This window comes from Arachis hypogaea, chromosome 11 (assembly GCF_003086295.3).
Source record: "Arachis hypogaea cultivar Tifrunner chromosome 11, arahy.Tifrunner.gnm2.J5K5, whole genome shotgun sequence".
Taxonomy (NCBI): domain Eukaryota; kingdom Viridiplantae; phylum Streptophyta; class Magnoliopsida; order Fabales; family Fabaceae; genus Arachis; species Arachis hypogaea.
The window spans coordinates 31,449,644-31,467,078 of NC_092046.1; the positions used below are offsets into that span (position 1 = coordinate 31,449,644).

General features: G+C 35.9%; 1 protein-coding gene across 1 annotated transcript; it reads right to left on the reverse strand.

Moving 5' to 3' along the window:
• Window positions 1-406: 406 nt before the first annotated feature.
• LOC140176075 (uncharacterized) lies at window positions 407-964 on the reverse strand. Its single transcript, XM_072205936.1, has one exon. It carries the CDS (start codon window positions 962-964, stop codon window positions 407-409), a length of 558 nt encoding a protein of 185 aa, XP_072062037.1.
• Window positions 965-17,435: the final 16,471 nt, after the last annotated feature.

Genomic DNA, 17,435 nt, shown 5'->3' on the forward strand with positions numbered 1-17,435 from the left:
TCCCTAGATTTGGCATATTCCATGACCTTTTTCCCAATAAATATGGTTCCTTGATAAGTGGTAATAGACTGAGGAATTCCAAACCTATGCACAATATGCTCCTCAATAAAATCTATTATTTCATTGTGAGTCACCTCCCTTAGAGGGATAGCCTCTACCCATTTAGAGAAATAATCCACACCAACCAAAATGAACTTATGACCTTTAGAAGACGGTGGGTGAATCTGTCCAATAAGATCTAGAGCCCAACCTCTAAATGGCCATGGCTTAATTATAACATGCAGTTCTGACGCTGGAATATGTTGAAGGCTTCCATGTTTTTGGCATTCTTCACAGGACCTGGCATAGTTTATACAATCTCTTTGAATAGTTGGCCAATATAATCTTCTCATATTTATCACCCATTTCATTTTTTCCCTGATTGATGGGCGCCACAAATTCCCTCATGCACTTCAGCAAGAGCCAAGTACGCTTCTTTTTCTCCCAAACATGTCAAGAGGTTCCCATCAACAGATTTCTTAAACAAGACATTACTTATTAGAACATAACTTTGAGCCCTATATTTAAGTTTTCTATTGACACTAAGACTTGGATTTTTTAAATATTCCACAATTGGTACTCTCCAATCTTCTGGGTCTAGTTTTTCTAATGACAACACTTCTCTTTCTCTCAAAGGCATAAATATGTCTTTTATCCTTACCAATTTTTCTAGTGTTGAGGACTTGATCTTATATCTTGAAGCAATTTGAGCTAATTCATTTGCTTCTTGGTTTAACTCCCTTGGAACATGCCTTACAATGATATTATCAAATTCACTCAACAACTTTGTAGCCACATTGAAATACTTTCTCAAATTTTCACTAACACACCTATATTCGAGTGATACTTGACGGACTACAAGCTGTGAATCCCCAAAAATTTCTACATTTTTAACTCCTCTTTCTAATAATAATTCCAGTCCCATTATTAATACTTCATACTCTGCCTCATTGTTGGAACATGAATAATTCAATTCAAAGAGGAATTTACTTGGCTCACCACTTGGAGAAATAATTAAAATTCCTATGCCAACACCACCCTTATGGCATGAACCGTCAAAATATAATTTTCAAGGCACCAAACCAACGAAACTCAGTGAATTCTCATCAATGTCAATACAAGGGTGATCAACCAGGAAATCGGCTAGAACATGACCCTTAACCGCTCTTGCAGGAACAAAATGCAAAGAAAATTCCGTTAAGGCTAGCATCCATTTTCCTAGTCTACCATGCAATATTGGAGAAGACAACATATATTTAAGAACATCAAACTTAGAAATTACATAAACATTCCTAGGAATTAGATAGTACTTAAGTTTTAAACAGGAAAAATATAAAGCTAAACAAAGTTTCTCAATTGGAGAATAACGGCTCTCAACATCATTTAGCACTCGACTTAGATAATAAATCACTCTCTCGTTGCCATTCTCATCTTCTTGAGCCAGCATTCCACCAATTGTTACTTCAGAAGCTGACACATAAAGTTTTAGAGGTGCTCCATGCCTTGGAGGTGTCATAATAGGAGGATTAGTCAAATACTTCTTGATGTTGTCAAAAGCTTCTTGATGCTCTGTTTTCCATTGGAACTCTTCCTCTTTTTTCAACTTGATCAGAGGCGCAAAAACCTTGGTTTTTCCTGACAGATTGGAAATGGACATTCTGAGGTAATTGACCTTCCCTAAAAATGCTTGCAGTTGCTTTTTGTTAGCTGGAGGAGGAGCCTCTAAGATAGCCTTTGCCTTATTTTTTGTCAATTCAATCCCTTTTTTCTGCACCAAGAAACCAAGAAAATTTCCTGCACTCACACCAAAGGCACATTTTAAGGGATTCATTTTAATTTATGCTTTCTCATTCTTTCAAATGCTTTCTTTAAATTTTCTAAATGCTCTTTTTTAGCATTTGATTTGACAACCACATCATCAACATAAATTTCCATAAAATTTCCAATAAAATCATGGAAAATTTTATTCATTGCCCTTTGATAAGTTGCACCAGCATTTTTTAACCCAAATGGCATCACAACCCATTCAAAAATTCCTAAAGCACCTGGACACCTAAATGCTGTTTTTGACACATCTTCCTCAGCTATGTATATTTGATTATAACCTGAATATCCATCCATAAAACTTAATATTTCATGACCAGCAGTAGAATCTATCAACATATCAGCTATAGGCATTGGATATTCATCTTTTGGTGTTGCAGAATTTAAATCTCTAAAATCAATGCAAACCCTTAATTTTCCATTCCTTTTCATGACAGGGACAATATTAGAAATCCAGTTGACATACCTTGCTGTTCTTATAAACTTAGCCTTAAGAAGTCTTTCAATCTCTTCTTTAATCTTCTGCACGACTTCAGGGACAAATCTCCTTGGTGGCTGCTTGACAGGTTTAACGTTGGCTTTCAATGGCAATTGATGTTCTACCAATTCACGACTCAAGCCTGGCATCTCTGCATAATCCCATGCAAAACAGTCGCAATATTCCTTCAAAATCTCCACCATTTCTTTTTTGAAATCATCAGGCAGCATCTTGTTCACATATGTTGGTCTAGGATAATCACCGTTACCAATATCTACTTCCTTCAAAGGATCCTGTACTTCAACCTTTTTTACAGTGTCAGTATTATTATTTTTTTCAAAACCTAAAGGACCATCATCATATATACAATCATAAGGTACACTGTCAATGCACCCTTCTCTGTCTGCCATATAGGCTGACAGCCGAGCCAGTTGGCTCGTCAAGCTCATCTAAGTTTCTTCTGAGGCCGCATCCGCCCCGGCCTTAGGGACCAAAATAAAACCATTCATATCTATTTTGCACATCTCAATATTTTCAGGATTAAATGCATTGGTGTCAACGGTCAGCGGCTTGACTCCAGGATTATACATCCTGAACTCCACATGCATCTCATCGTAGTAACAAGTACTATTGTCAGCAAGAACTTCTTCCACTCCTCCATCTTCATTCCAGAAAATCAATTTTTGATGTAAAGTTGATGGAATAGCACCTATTCCATGAATCCAATCACGTCCCAAAAGCAAGTTAAAACCAGCCTATGAAGGAACCACAACAAATAGAGTTGGCCTATTGACAGAACCAACCTCAATTGACAGCAGAACCACACCTCTAACAGAAGAAGTCTTTCCGTTAAAATCTGTCACCCCAATGCTACTTTTAATCAGATCTTTTTCAGTCTTTCCAAGCCTTTCCATCATTCTTTCAGGCATGAGATTAACAGCAGCTCCCCCGTCAACCAAAATCTTATTGACTATCCTTCCGTCAACACGAGCCTTGATATGCAGTGGATGCAAGTGTTCCTTATTATTTTCAGTAGGCTTCTCAAATAATCCTCCACCACACATATTGTCGTCTAGCAATAAACATTCGCTTCCAGGAAAGACATCATAACAATCATCTTTTAATGACTCTACTTCCTGGACTTGACTATACTCCTCAGGCAGTATTGACACCACAGCTATAGGTTGCTTAACACCAAATATTACTTCTAAGCTGTCATCAAAACTAGTGTCAAAATTATCAGTAATTAAATCTTCATCCTTTTCTCCCTTGTTTTCAACCATCACCCTCTTCCCAGCAAGATTCTTCTTGACATTTTTATTGCATTTAGGGTGATTAGAAGAATTGCCTGTTTCTACAGACTTGGCCATGGTTGGCAAAGGAGGAAAATCTACTCCGTGTCCCTTGTATGGATCCAAAGGAACATACTCAGGCATATTTTTTTTCTACTCAAAAGTTATAAAAGGAGAATATTTGGGAATGTTTTGACAATTTGGCCAAGGAGAATAATTAGGAACCTGCTGCATGTTAGGACTATAACAGGAATAAATTGGCTTTGAGGGAATAGGCGCATTTTTTGGAATATATATACTACCTCCGTCTTGTGCATGATTCATGTTCCATAACTGAGACTCATAGTACCTGGGCTTGAAAGGTCTAGGCTTCACCCATTTGTTTTTTCCTCTTGCAAAAGTAGTAGGTTGATTCTACACATTTCTCACATTCTGGACCCATTTATTGTTTGAGATTTTGGTGGGAGGAACTCTTGTCTTTTGAGAAAATCCATCAGGTCTTCCATCAATCATGACCACAGTCTTCATCTTCTGGTTGGCAGGTTGTACTCCAGTGTTGTTGACGCACTTGTTCAAAGGAGTTTGACCGCCCAACTTCTGTTTTCCCTCGGCTATCTTCCGCTTTAGCTCATTAGTTTCATTTTCTTTTTCAGCAATCTTCTTTCTCAACTCAGCCTTTTCTTTCTCTTCAACTTTGTACTTTTCAAACTCTTTTGCAGCTTCCTTGTCAAAAACAGCATTTCACTTTGGGCACATGGCAATGGTGCTGTCAGATTCTTTAATTCTCAACAAAAAATCTAACAAATCCTCACCAGGACGAGGATAAACTGGCCTCTTATCTTGTTCAAAGACTCTCAGGTCTTTATTTTCATTTTTAGCACTAACCATCGTGGCATCAACTTCTACCATGTTGATTGACAAATCGAATGGCTCAACATAATTTGAGTCAGCAGCAAATGATTCAGTGTCCACCTTCATAGTAGTTTTATCCTCAAACTTCAGTCTTCCCTCCTCAATTGCTTTTTGTATCAAATCCCTGAAACGGACGCAATTGTTAGTGGTATGCGAAAATACTTGATGAAACTTACAAAATTTCTTATTTTTTATTTCATCAGTTGTAGGCATCTTTTTTTCTTCAGGTAAAATAAGCTGCTTATCTTTTAATAAAACTTCAAATATTTGATCTGCCTTAGAAATATCAAAAGAATAAGTCTTATTTTCAACTTTAGAATAAGAAGAAACTTTTTCCTTTCCTTTAACAGGCCTCAAAGATTTGCATACATAAGGAGGACCCCCACGTAATTCGGCAATATAAATCTCTTTTTCATCTGAATCACTACTATTGGAAAAATAATCAACATATGCAACCTTTTTTGAACCCCTTTTAAAATTTTCTTTTTCTTTCTTAATTTGTTCTATCTGTCTTACTCTCTCAGCTAATTGGAAAAGATCTAAAGTATGTTGATTAACAAGTTTCTTCCTAACTCCGAATTCTAGCCCATTAGTAGCCATTTTGACAACTTCAGATTCTGGAATCGGAGTAAAATATTTATTTCTCATGTTTCTAAATCGCGCCAAATAAGTATCAATAGATTCTCCTTCTGCACGTTTGACAGAGAATAAATCCGTAAGACTAACTTTCAATTCACCTCAGAAAAACTGATCATGAAAATTTCTCTCTAACTGCGCCCAAGAATGAATAGAATTTGGTCTCAAGTTAGAGAACCATGTAAATGCATTTTTTGTTAAAGAAGAAGGAAAGTATCTCATCTTGAGATATTCGTTAGAAGCTGCTTCCCCAATTTCAACAGTATATCGAGCAATATGCTCTACTGTAGATTCATTTTCTTCTTCAGAAAATTTTGTAAGGGATTTTGGAATTTTTCAACCCCTTGGGAGCTCTGCTTGTTGGACACACTCAGGAAAAGCAGACACAAAATATGGCCTATTCAAGCAACCAACATTAAATCCCAAACGGTTTAAAACTTGTTCAACATTTCTTGCTAGATTATAATGCCCCCCTAAGTTGTTTTGCTTAAGTCTTTCTAACATATCATCAGCATTTTGACCCTGTCTAGGCATATGGACATCATAATTAGGAATTGCTCCACCATTTTGATTAACATTATCAAATCTTAAACCCTGGTTATCATTTTCTTCTAAATTTACCACAGTAGCAATCTTATTAACTTGCCTATTTAATTGTTCAAGTCTAGTATTTGTGTTTTCTAAAAGAGGATTTAAAACTGTCACCATTTGATGAGTTAACATGTTTACTAGATCATGGTGACTTTCATCCATCTGTTGCCTAATATTTGCTAAAGATCCCACAGTTTGACTAGGTTGATTAACAGGCATTGCTCTTGACATGTCAGAAAATACAGGTCTAGAATTTTCTACCCTAGTGACAGTGAATGTAGTAGAATTAGATGCACTGTTATTTCCTGTATTAATAGAATGTAAAAAATTTTGTTGTGATACGTGTGAGCCTGACGCCCCAGAAACAGGTACATTTGACATGCCATATGGATTTTGATAAATAGGATTTTGAAAAGTTGAGTAGAGAGGCACAGGCAATCCTTGTGTCACCATGGAGGGGACATACCCCGGTGGCAAGCCATATGGCGGCCACCCCATGGTATTTATGTGAGTTGCATTTAACCCTGTATGGGCATGGCCAACGCCATCATGCCTCACTGACATCAAGGTAGGCTCTGCATTTGAAATCACAGGAGAATTTCCGGATTCATTTCCTCTAATCTCATCACTAGAAGTAGAAGAAGATGCTGTAGAAGTATTTGACATGTCAACTGACGCTGATTTCCTTGGCTCTGGACGCACGAATTTACCACTGCGCAACCACATGCAAATTCAAAACTCTTGATTTTTCTTTTGACAAACTACAATCTATTGACAAGGTCCCACCGAGCGTGCCAATTTGTTTTACTCAAATTTTTGTTCCATTGTTAACAACAAATAAATCAACAATTTTCGAGTTTTGTTTCACAATCTTAATTCAAGGAGCGGAAACGACTCCTTTTATGGGTGTCTCAAAGTCTCAATTGTAGTTTTGAAAGTAAAATTAAAGATAAAAAGGAAAACATACAAGGTGCCGGAGGCAAAGTAAAATGCAGAAATTAAAACAAACAGGAAATTAAAAAGAAGATGAAAGAAGAAACATGAACGTAAAAGAGAAAAAGACGTAAAAGTAAAGAAATTTTATTAATAAAAACTGAAAGAAAGCAAAGTACAAGTGTTTGAGTTCAAAGGAATTACTTAAGATTCCCAATTTTACTCTATGATGCCAAGGGGCTGAGAGCGTTTTGGGTCTCTAAGTGTTTTCCAAGAAGAACTGAACTGATTACAACGTGTTCCTAAAGCTCTATTTATAGACTATCCTAATCTCAATGGGCAGTTACTCTTTGTACACCACTTGCAGGAAATTTGAATTTCTTGTAGCTGTTCCCGCACTTCTTGCTTACTGTTAATTTCAAAATTTAAATAAATAACTAACTATCAAATGATCTAACTTAATTTAAAATAGATATAAATATTATATATAGGAATATTACCAAACAACTAATTATTTATTTTTATAATTTTCTTATGAAAATATTATTTTGTCTAACATGAATTATAGACAAATGCTAAATCACACTAACATATAGTGATTTATATAAAGATAAACTACTAAAATTGTCCTTGATTTTTTAACATATTGACAAAAAATATCCTTCACTTTTATTATCGATAAAAATATCTTTAAAATATTTTAAAACTTGATAAAATATCCAACTGTTAAATATATGTTATCCAACATTAAATTTTGATGTAATTTTTGTAAGCATAATTAAAAATATGAGACACTTTTATTCTTAAATTTAGTAATTTTATGCTAAGAAAATTTTTTTTGCGATTTATTTTTCTTAAAGGACAAGAAAAAATAAAAAAATTTCTAGAGATCGATTTTTATTTGATTTTTTATATACTTTTTAAATAGTTATTCAAATATTTCTATAAAATTTTAAATTAAATGTATAAGTATTTACTAAATATAAAAGTCGTTTGCTATTTATAAAAAATAATATTTTTTTTATTTTTGTCGCATTTTATAATATCTTGAGGATATTTTTCTCGTCATCAAAATTAAAGAGTATTTTTGTGAGTATTTTGAAAAATCGGTGGCAGTTTTAGTAGTTTATTCTTTATACAAATTATAAATTAAGATACGTGTGTGTGAGTGTGTGACCATTTTTTGCTTGAAACAATATGATAAATTTCAATATTTTGTTTTGATTACATAAATACAAAATTATTCATCGTTTAAATAATTGATAAAATTATAATAAAGTGAAAATTCTAAGAATGTCATAAATTACATCTATCTAGTATATAACCTCATTTATTTTTTGGACTTAAAATTCGCATCTTCTCTTTTCCTAAACATGAATAAAATTCGGAATGAAAAATAAAGATTTAATTTGTATTTGTGTGAATATATTTTATACTATTAGTCTATGACCAAATAAAAAATCTCAAGAAAAATACAAAAATCTCAAGGAAGCACGCGCATTTAAAATTGATTTGGAAGATACATGTGATCCGATTAAATATATTTTATAAAAAAAATTATAAATATTAAAGATAAAAAATATATTTTATTTTAAAAGTACGGATAAATTAGATCTGTGATATAATTCGCTTCACTTTTAATTCTATTCGTAGCAAATTAGATTATTAATTCTACCTATAATTATTACTTAATAGAACTAGATTGAATCCGTTAATTCAACTGAAAAATTAATAAATCGGTAATCCTTTTTTATTTTATTCAATTAATCTCCACATACAAGTCATTTTGCTACACAAGTCTTACAAGTCCTAAAAATCCTTTACCCCTAAAACGTGTCTCTTCTGACACATCTAGTCCACGCGCTTCCTTAACAGATTTTTCAATTAATCAACTCGTGAATATATAACTTTCTTTTTCGAAAGGATTTGGTTTCCTTTTTTGAATTTTTTTTTTTGCGTTTTCTTGCCTTCTCTCTTCGATCACTTTCGTGTGTTTCTCTCAGCTGTTCTCCTTCGACGTTTACTTGTGTTTCTCTCTCTGTTTTCTTTCTTCGTTTTTCTCGTTTTCCATTGTTTCTGAAATCAAGCTCTAAAATCGTTTTGAAGATAATGGATTATTCAACTTCAGATTGTCAGCTGAACCACAGCGAAGTGGATTTTGAATTTGAATCCAATGAACTCCTTGAGGTGTGGTTTAATTTCAGTTAATATTTTTGTTAGTAGTTTATCATTGTGGAGCTGAATTATATCTGAACCTTGTCTGTGAAATTTGCTGTTCATTATTCGTTGTTTGAATTGAATCTAATGTACTAGTTCTGATGAATATTTTGTATTTTATATCATACTTTCGGGTGTAAATCAGGAATATTTGGGTGTATTTTAGGAAAGTTTGGGTGTATTTACAGTTTATGACTTTTCATCTGACTGAGGGTGAATTGTCTTATTCTTTTAGTTGAATTGTTTTAGTTTCTGTTATTTACTTATTTTGAGTGTATTTTGCAGCCCTTCTGTGATGTTGATGAGCAGTTTGTTCCCAAGATTAGGATGACTTTTAACACCCTTGAAGATGCTGCAAAATTCTACAAGGATTATTCGAAGGCTGTAGGTTTTTCTATAAGAGTTCGGAGTACAAATAAGAAGAGAAACAAAATTAAGAATCAATTGATTACATGTAGCAGAGAAGGGAAATGGAAATCGAAAATATCTCCGACGAAGAAGACAAATCCCTCAGCAGGATTAAATTGTCCCGCAAGAATTTATATACACATATTGAAGGACATTGGTGTTTGGTTCATTTCCAAGGTCGTGTTGCATCATTCACATCCTTGCTGTCGAAATCAAGCAGAGATGCTTAAACAGCACAGGGAACTAAGCATGTTCGTGCGTCGTACAATAGAGAATAACGAGGAAGTCGGTATCAGACCAGGAAAAACTTACCAATCATTTGTGGCAGCAGCTGGGGGTCACCGTGAGTTAAATTTTATCGAAAAAGACGTGAGAAATTATATCACGAGAGAAGTGCGGAATGTTTTGGAACTAGACGATGCAAAAGAATTCGGGAAATATTTATTAAGAATGAAAGAGAAGAATTAGAATTTCTTTTTCGAGCTCGAACTCGAGGACGATCAGTCGATTAAGCTTGCTTTTGGGCGGACGCAAGGAGCAGAGCTGCCTATGAGTATTTTGGAGATGTTATTTCATTCGACACCACCTACAATACAAACAGGTAATATGCTGTTCTAGTTTATGATGCTGATTTAACGTTGTTTTGCAGAGGTGTATATTGGATATTTTTGGGTGTATTAGATCTGATGGTTTCAGTGGCTAAGAGAAGGGGGGGTTGAATCTTAGCCCCTTTTTTGCTTCCTAACACTTGCTGGATTCAGAGGAGACTTTTATGTTTTTAGCTCGTCCCTAGCCACGAGACATTTTCATTTTGTCTCGTCACTTAGCACGAGACATTTTTGGTTTTTGCTCCTGTGCAGTAGAAAACAGAAATGGAGTAGGAGAGGAAGAAAATTACACCAAGATATATCCTGGTTCGGCTGCTAAGTGCAGTGCAGCCTACATCCAGTCTCCATCACAACAATGATGGAATTTCACTATAATCAAACAGATTACAACTTGTAAAGTGCTAACCCAACTTACAAGGGGATTCCCACAGAATCATGAAACACAACATAGATGAACAAAGGAACTCTAAGACATCTATGGCTTTTTCTTTTAATTTTGCACTCTCTGCCTTTTTCCGCTCTATGGCTTTTTCATTACAAACCTCACTGTTTGCCTTTTACCATGAGACTCAAGACATGACAAAATTAAACAGAAAAATACAAAACTGAATACATTGAAGGAGAAGAGAAAACTGTTAGCTCAGGTAGCTCTGAGAACCCTGTGCCTTGCACTCTCAAATTTTCTCCTTTTTGCTTCAAACAGTGGCTGTCCACCCTTAATATAGAAGAGGAGAGCCTCCACTTGTTGAAGCCAAAACCGAACCAACTTCTTCCTCCTTCAACAAAACCGGTTCGGCCACATAGAGAGAGAAGAGATAACCATGCATTAACCAACATGCAATTACCTCTAGTCCTTTCTTGATCATCACCCTTCATCAATCCGAGCTCTCCATCCTTGGCTTGCTCTCCAAGATGGAATTCTGGCCCTTGATGCTTCATGATGATGATGACTTCATCTGCTTCAATCTCTACCTTCAACCATCACTTCGCCACTCTAGCTACTTCCTGTGGTGGTTGAGCAGAATCGAAGACAAGCCATGCTTCAAGAATCTCCTCCAGCTGGCCGAATCTTCTTCTTCCATTTTGAGCATGAAAGACTCAAGATAACCTCACCAAATCTAACCACATTTGGTGAATATCTTAGCCACAGCTCATTTTTATTTTAGTATGTTTTCTTGCCATCATTGTGATGGTCTTTAGGCTTGCTTTCTCTTCATCTCGGTAGCTTACTTTTGCTTCCATGGCTGCCAATATTTCCTGAGTAATGACCGAAGAGAGAAAGAGTTGTGAGAGAGAAGAAAGAGAATATGGACATTAACTAAAGTGGTTTGATAAAGCAAAGTAAATGTTTACTTCCCTTTACTGAGTAACGTGTAGCTTCAATAATGTCCATCAAATCAAAGTCACTCATGTTCTCTCTCATAGTTCCCATGCAACACATTGCAATTAAATGAATTTTGGAATCCATCTAATGTTTGAATCTTTGGATCCGTTGAAAGCAATTTTGCTTTCTTCCTTCTTTGGTTTCGGATCATGCATGAGGAACTCTTATAAAATATGGGCTTGATTGCAACAATATTTGATCTTGGCCCATTAATAACATTTGCTTTCTTGATAAACTTTGGAGCATGTCTAAAGCAAATGGAAAGCATGTAACACACTTGGGCTTAGAGCAATCAAAATTATTTGGCCCAAGTAATATTAAATCAGCCACATTCATTTTTTGTTATTAAAACCAAGGCTGAGTGTAAATTGGGCTAGCACAATAAATTTGTTTTCGGCCCAATATTAATCCTGCACAACAAAATTATTTTAATTAACACATTAACCAAGATTAGCTTAATAATTTTGCTGTTAATAATGTTTGATCATCATCAATTTAGTTTAGAGTTTTCCAAACTCATCAATCTCCCCCTTGATGACAAATATTATTAAAATTGAAATGGAAAGAAATTTAAAGATAGAGTAAAGAATACTCCCTTTGAAGATTGAATTTCTTCCCCTTTCAAATTGTCACATGGCTCCCTCTTAATATGTGCTATTTTTATCAAGGGAAGCACTTAACCTGTAACAATTGGATCAAGCTTCAAGTAACAATGTTATTCAACATATTTTATTTTGAAATGTTGAATGCTTGATTTATGAGCAGAATGTGATGATAATCAAAACTCATTTGTTATCAATAAATTGATTATCTGCTCAAACATACACATATCAACAGAACACAAAAACAGTGTTGTTCAGAAAATTTCAAAATATTTTCCAGTCAAAATATCAGAGAAATGTCATTCAAATAAGGAAAATATTTTTGATACACATATGCACATATCAAAGCATGGCAGATGTTAAATAACACAGCTTAAAGGAACTGCCAAATATAAATTTTCAAATCAACAGATTTATCAAAGATGAACCATCAGCCAGGCATCACAATATATCAAACATTATTATAGACCAAATGCCAAATGTAGTTCATACAGCAGGGATCATAATAGAACAAATGCATTCTTTGAACAAGGATAATCATGAATTTTCAATTTGAAAATTTCAACCCTTGTTCCCTGTTTTTCCAGCCCCTGTTTCATTCCAATTTCAATTTTGGAATTTAAATTTCCTCCCCCTTTTGGCATCAAGGGGCATAAAAGACCTGCAACAAGAGACATGAGCAATACATAATATTTATAACAAAGCAGTAATTGTTCAGAGTATCATACGGCAGGGAGTATCAAGTCATGCCTTTACAAAAAACAAAAGAAGGATTGAGCCTATTGTTGCCAATATCAAATAAAAGTAGAGGAATAGTCACTAATCATCAGAAACATTGAACTCAGAACCAGAATCATCTTCAGAATCTCCTGTTCCCATTTCATCATCAAAGGTTTGAATCATGAAACCGACCCTTTCATAGCACTTCTTCCAGGCTTTCTCATTTGCATATGCCAATTTTCGGGCAGCCTTGCTTGACTTTAGCATCAATTTGGACATATTGCGGAATTTACTGAGAGCCTCCCTGATGGATGCCGTGACCTTTGAGGGTTCAGGGTGGCTTTCCAAATCGCTTAGAGAGGGTTCGGAGGCAACAGACTGCTTGCTTTTCTTGTTCGAAACTCCTCCTCCTTTAATCTGTGACACTTTGTTCTCAATAGATTCATTAGACAAATCAACCTTAAAATATTCAAATATACATGTAAGAAACATGCCATAAGGAAGATTAGCCTTTTTTGTGCTTCTTACTGCTTCCCACATATGACGTGTCATAATATAAGCAAATGAAATTGGAGTGGAAGTAATAAGAGCAAAGAGAATGATAGAGTCAGAAACTGTTACTCTATGATGAGAACCACTTTGAGGAGTGATGATATGAGTGATGATACGGTGTAACAGAGAGTTCTCTGGGCCGAGGGATTTGTGAGTTGGGATTAATCCATCAAGCCCGGACAGGTTGGCACAGATGTGTTGCATGACAGTTTGTTGAGTAACTCCCACTTGATCATCCCATTTATCAACCATATAAACCTTTGGTCCCTCATCTTCATACCCAAGAGCAGCACCAATGGTTTGAGGGGTGAGGGTTATGTAAACACGCTTGACGTAAGAGTGGATTGACCCACCAATCAAACGCATGTTTGCATAAAATTCCCGGACCAGCCCCGGGTATACCAATTTCTGAATGTGAGTCAGAGGAGTCCATTTCAGAGCATCAAACAGAGACGAAAAGTTCATTCCTTTGGTGACAAGATTTGGAAGGTTCACCAAGTAAGAGGGGCAGAGATTGCGCTGCAGAAGAACGTCTTTGTGAAATTCATAGAAGGCACATGAGTGGAAGCGAGAAGGATCAAAATGTGAATGAGTTTTGTGGAATTTGTTTTTGAACTCTAGAGATTCCAGATTGGGGGGTTCTCTTGTGTCATGCAGAGCAAAGGTTTTCTGTTTCTTGTGAGAGCTTTTTGCATGAGGGGTAGATCTTTTTGGTGGTGATGGAGGTGGAGTAGTCTGTGATTCTTCTTCATCTTCTTCAACATTTGGTTGCTTGTTCTTCCCTGTCTTGCCTCTCCCTGAGGTTTTCTGAGCAATAACCTTTCGGCGCATGGTTTCGGTTTTCTTGGAGGGAGGTGACTGAGTAGAGGATGAGGTAGAATGGAGATGGATATGTGTATGGGTTGGAGGTGATGAGAAAGGTGGGTTTTTTGGAATGGGGGTTCGGCTACTTCGCCTAACAGCGGTTTTCTTTTTCATGGTGGATGAATGATGGGTTGAATATGAAGGGGTGAGAGCCGAATGAGAGGAGGATGGAAGGAGGTTAGAGGTGCAATAAATGAGGGTTGGAGAGAGATGATGGGAGGTTAATGACCATAATGGCGCGGTTATTATCCAAATGGGAGTTTCAAAAAGTGATAAAGAGGGAGTTTTTCCTTGAATCAAGGGATTTAGTTGGAAGGAAAAGATATGATTTGACAACATGTATCTTCCAACTAGATTTGAAAAGACAATCTAAGAGATTTTGTGATTTTATTTTTCAAGGAAGGAATAACTAACTAAACTGCCATGGTGGGGTCAGAATTTATTAGGTGGGGCCCAGGAGAATTTAAATCTGTGTTGCCTCTCCCTTGAACAGAGCTCCTCCATCAAGCTTGCGTTTTTATCTCGTCCAAACCTACGAGACAAAACTGAACAGAAAAAAAATTCACAAATTTTCAATGAAACTTAAATCAAACATTCCCAAACTTTTTCTCAAGGTACAGAATCTGTCTTCACAGAGTGGTTTTGTAAAAATATCAGCAATTTGGTCTTCAGATTTTACAAATTGAATATCAATAGTTCCCTTTTGCACATGTTCTCTAATGAAATGATATTTAATTTCAATGTGCTTTGTTCTAGAGTGCAGAACAGGATTTTTTGAGATGTTTATAGCACTCATATTGTCACAAAATAAGGGTATACTATTGATTTTTAATTTGTAATCTTCTAATTGTGTTTTTAACCAAATTAGTTGAGTGCAACATGCAGATGCGGAAATGTATTCCGCTTCAGCTGTGGATAAAGCCACTGTGGCTTGTTTCTTGCTTGACCACATATTGAGTGAGCTTCCAAGGAAGCAACACATGCCGGACGTGCTTCTTCTATCCACTCTATCTCCCGCATAATCTGCATCACAAAACCCTACTGCACAAAATTCATCAGATTTAGGATACCACAAGCCATAATCACAAGTTCCCTTAATGTATCTAATGATGCGTTTAACAGCCGTAAGATGGGATTCTTTTGGGTGAGATTGAAATCTTGAACATACACCCACACTTTGAACAATATCCGGTCTAGAGGAGGTAAGGTACATGAGTGAACCTATCATTCCTCTATACCTTGTTTCATCCACATCTTGACCATCATCATCCTTTTCAAGTTTTGTGTTGGGATGCATTGGTGTACCCATTGCTTTGGAATTTTCTAGGCCAAACTTTTTGATAAGTTCTTTTGCATACTTTCCTTGGTAAATAAAAGTACCACTAGGAGTTTGTTTAATTTGGAGGCCAAGAAAGAAAGTGAGCTCTCCCATTAAACTCATTTCAAACTCACTAGTCATGAGTTTTCCAAACTCTTCACACAAGGAAATGTTGGCCGATCCAAATATAATGTCATCAACATAAACTTGAACAAGAAGTATGTCATCATTAGATGCTTTGATAAATAAAGTAGTGTCGGTGGTACCCCTTTGAAATTGATTTTCCAACAAGAAGGCACTAAGCCTTTCATACCAAGCTCTTGGAGCTTGTCTAAGACCATAAAGAGCCTTAGTTAATTTGAAAACATGATTTGGAAACTCTTTTTGTTCAAAACCGGGGGGTTGAGCCACATACACTTCTCTATCAATAAAGCCATTAAGGAAAGCACACTTAACATCCATTTGAAACATTTTGAAACCTTTATGGGCGGCATAGGCAAGAAGCAATCTAATTGCTTCCATTCTAGCTACCGGAGCAAAAGACTCATCAAAATCTATACCCTCTTCTTGATCGTAACCTTGGGCCACTAATCTAGCCTTGTTCCGAACAACTTGTCCATCCTCACCAAGTTTATTTTTAAATACCCACTTAGTACCGGTAACTTTCTTACCATCCGGATGAGGTACTAGTGTCCAAACCTCATTTTTGTCAAATTGAGCAAGCTCTTCTTGCATTGCTTTAACCCAAGATGGATCCTCAAGAGCTTCTTTGACATTGTTGGGCTCTATTTGTGACAAGAGAGCAAGATTGCTAGGTTCGGCTTGCCTTTTGGTGGATGATCTTGTTGTTACACCATGAGAGGGATCACCAATGATGAAATCATGAGGATAACCCCTCATAGATTTCCATTCTCTAGGCTTTCGGATGGGTGTAGTACTTTGATGATCTTCTGGTGGTCTCACTGTTTCAGTTGCTCGTGCCTGTTCAGGAGACAAAATGGAAATGTCTCCTCCAATCTGACGAGACAAAAACGGGCTGACAGATTCTTCACTTTGAACAGATTTGGGGTTTTCTTTACTTGTTCCAGCCTCTTCACAATCTGAATCAATATCCTTCACAATACTGGGAATTAAGTTAGAATCACAAAAAGTAACATGTATGGATTCCTCTATTGTCCTATGCTCCTTGAGATAAACTCTATAGGCCTTGTTTGTGGTGGAGTATCCAACAAACATTCCTTCATAGGATTTTGGATCAAACTTTCCAAGATTTTCTTTATTATTAAGCACAAAACATTTGCATCCAAAAACATGAAAGTACTTAAGATTTGGAGGGGTTCCTTTCCATAGCTCATAAGGTGTTTTCTTTAACCCTTTTCTAATGATTGTTCTATTCAAAATATAGCATGCTGTGTTCACAGCTTCAGCCCATAAGAATTTAGGAATTTCACTTTCACATAACATAGCCCTAGTCATTTCTTGAAGGCTTCTATTCCTTCTTTCAACCACTCCATTTTGTTGGGGGGTTCTAGGACATGAAAAATTGTGAGAAATCCCTAAGTCATCACAGAATTTTTCAAAATCTTGATTTTCAAATTCTCTTCCATGATCACTTCTTAAATGGGCAATTTTCAAATCCTTTTCATTTTGAATTTTCTTACAAAGGGTGGAAAAAGCATGAAATGCATCATTCTTATGGGCAAGGAAAAGTACCCAACCAAATCTAGAGTAATCATCTTCCACCACAAGACCATAATGTTTACCTCCTAAACTTTGAGTTCTAGTAGGACCAAAAAGATCAATATGTAACATTTCCAATGGCCGTTTGGTTGAGATTCCATCTTTTGATTTAAAAGAGGATTTTACTTGTTTGCCTAATTGACAAGCGTCACAAGTAAGATCCTTATCAAACTTGATGTTTGGGATCCCTCTAACCAAATTTCTTTTAACTAGCTTAGAAATTTGATACATGCTAGCATGTCCCAACTTTCTATGCCAAAGCCATTTTTCAGATTCAAAAGATGTGAAGCATGTTACATTTTGTTCCTTTAAATCCT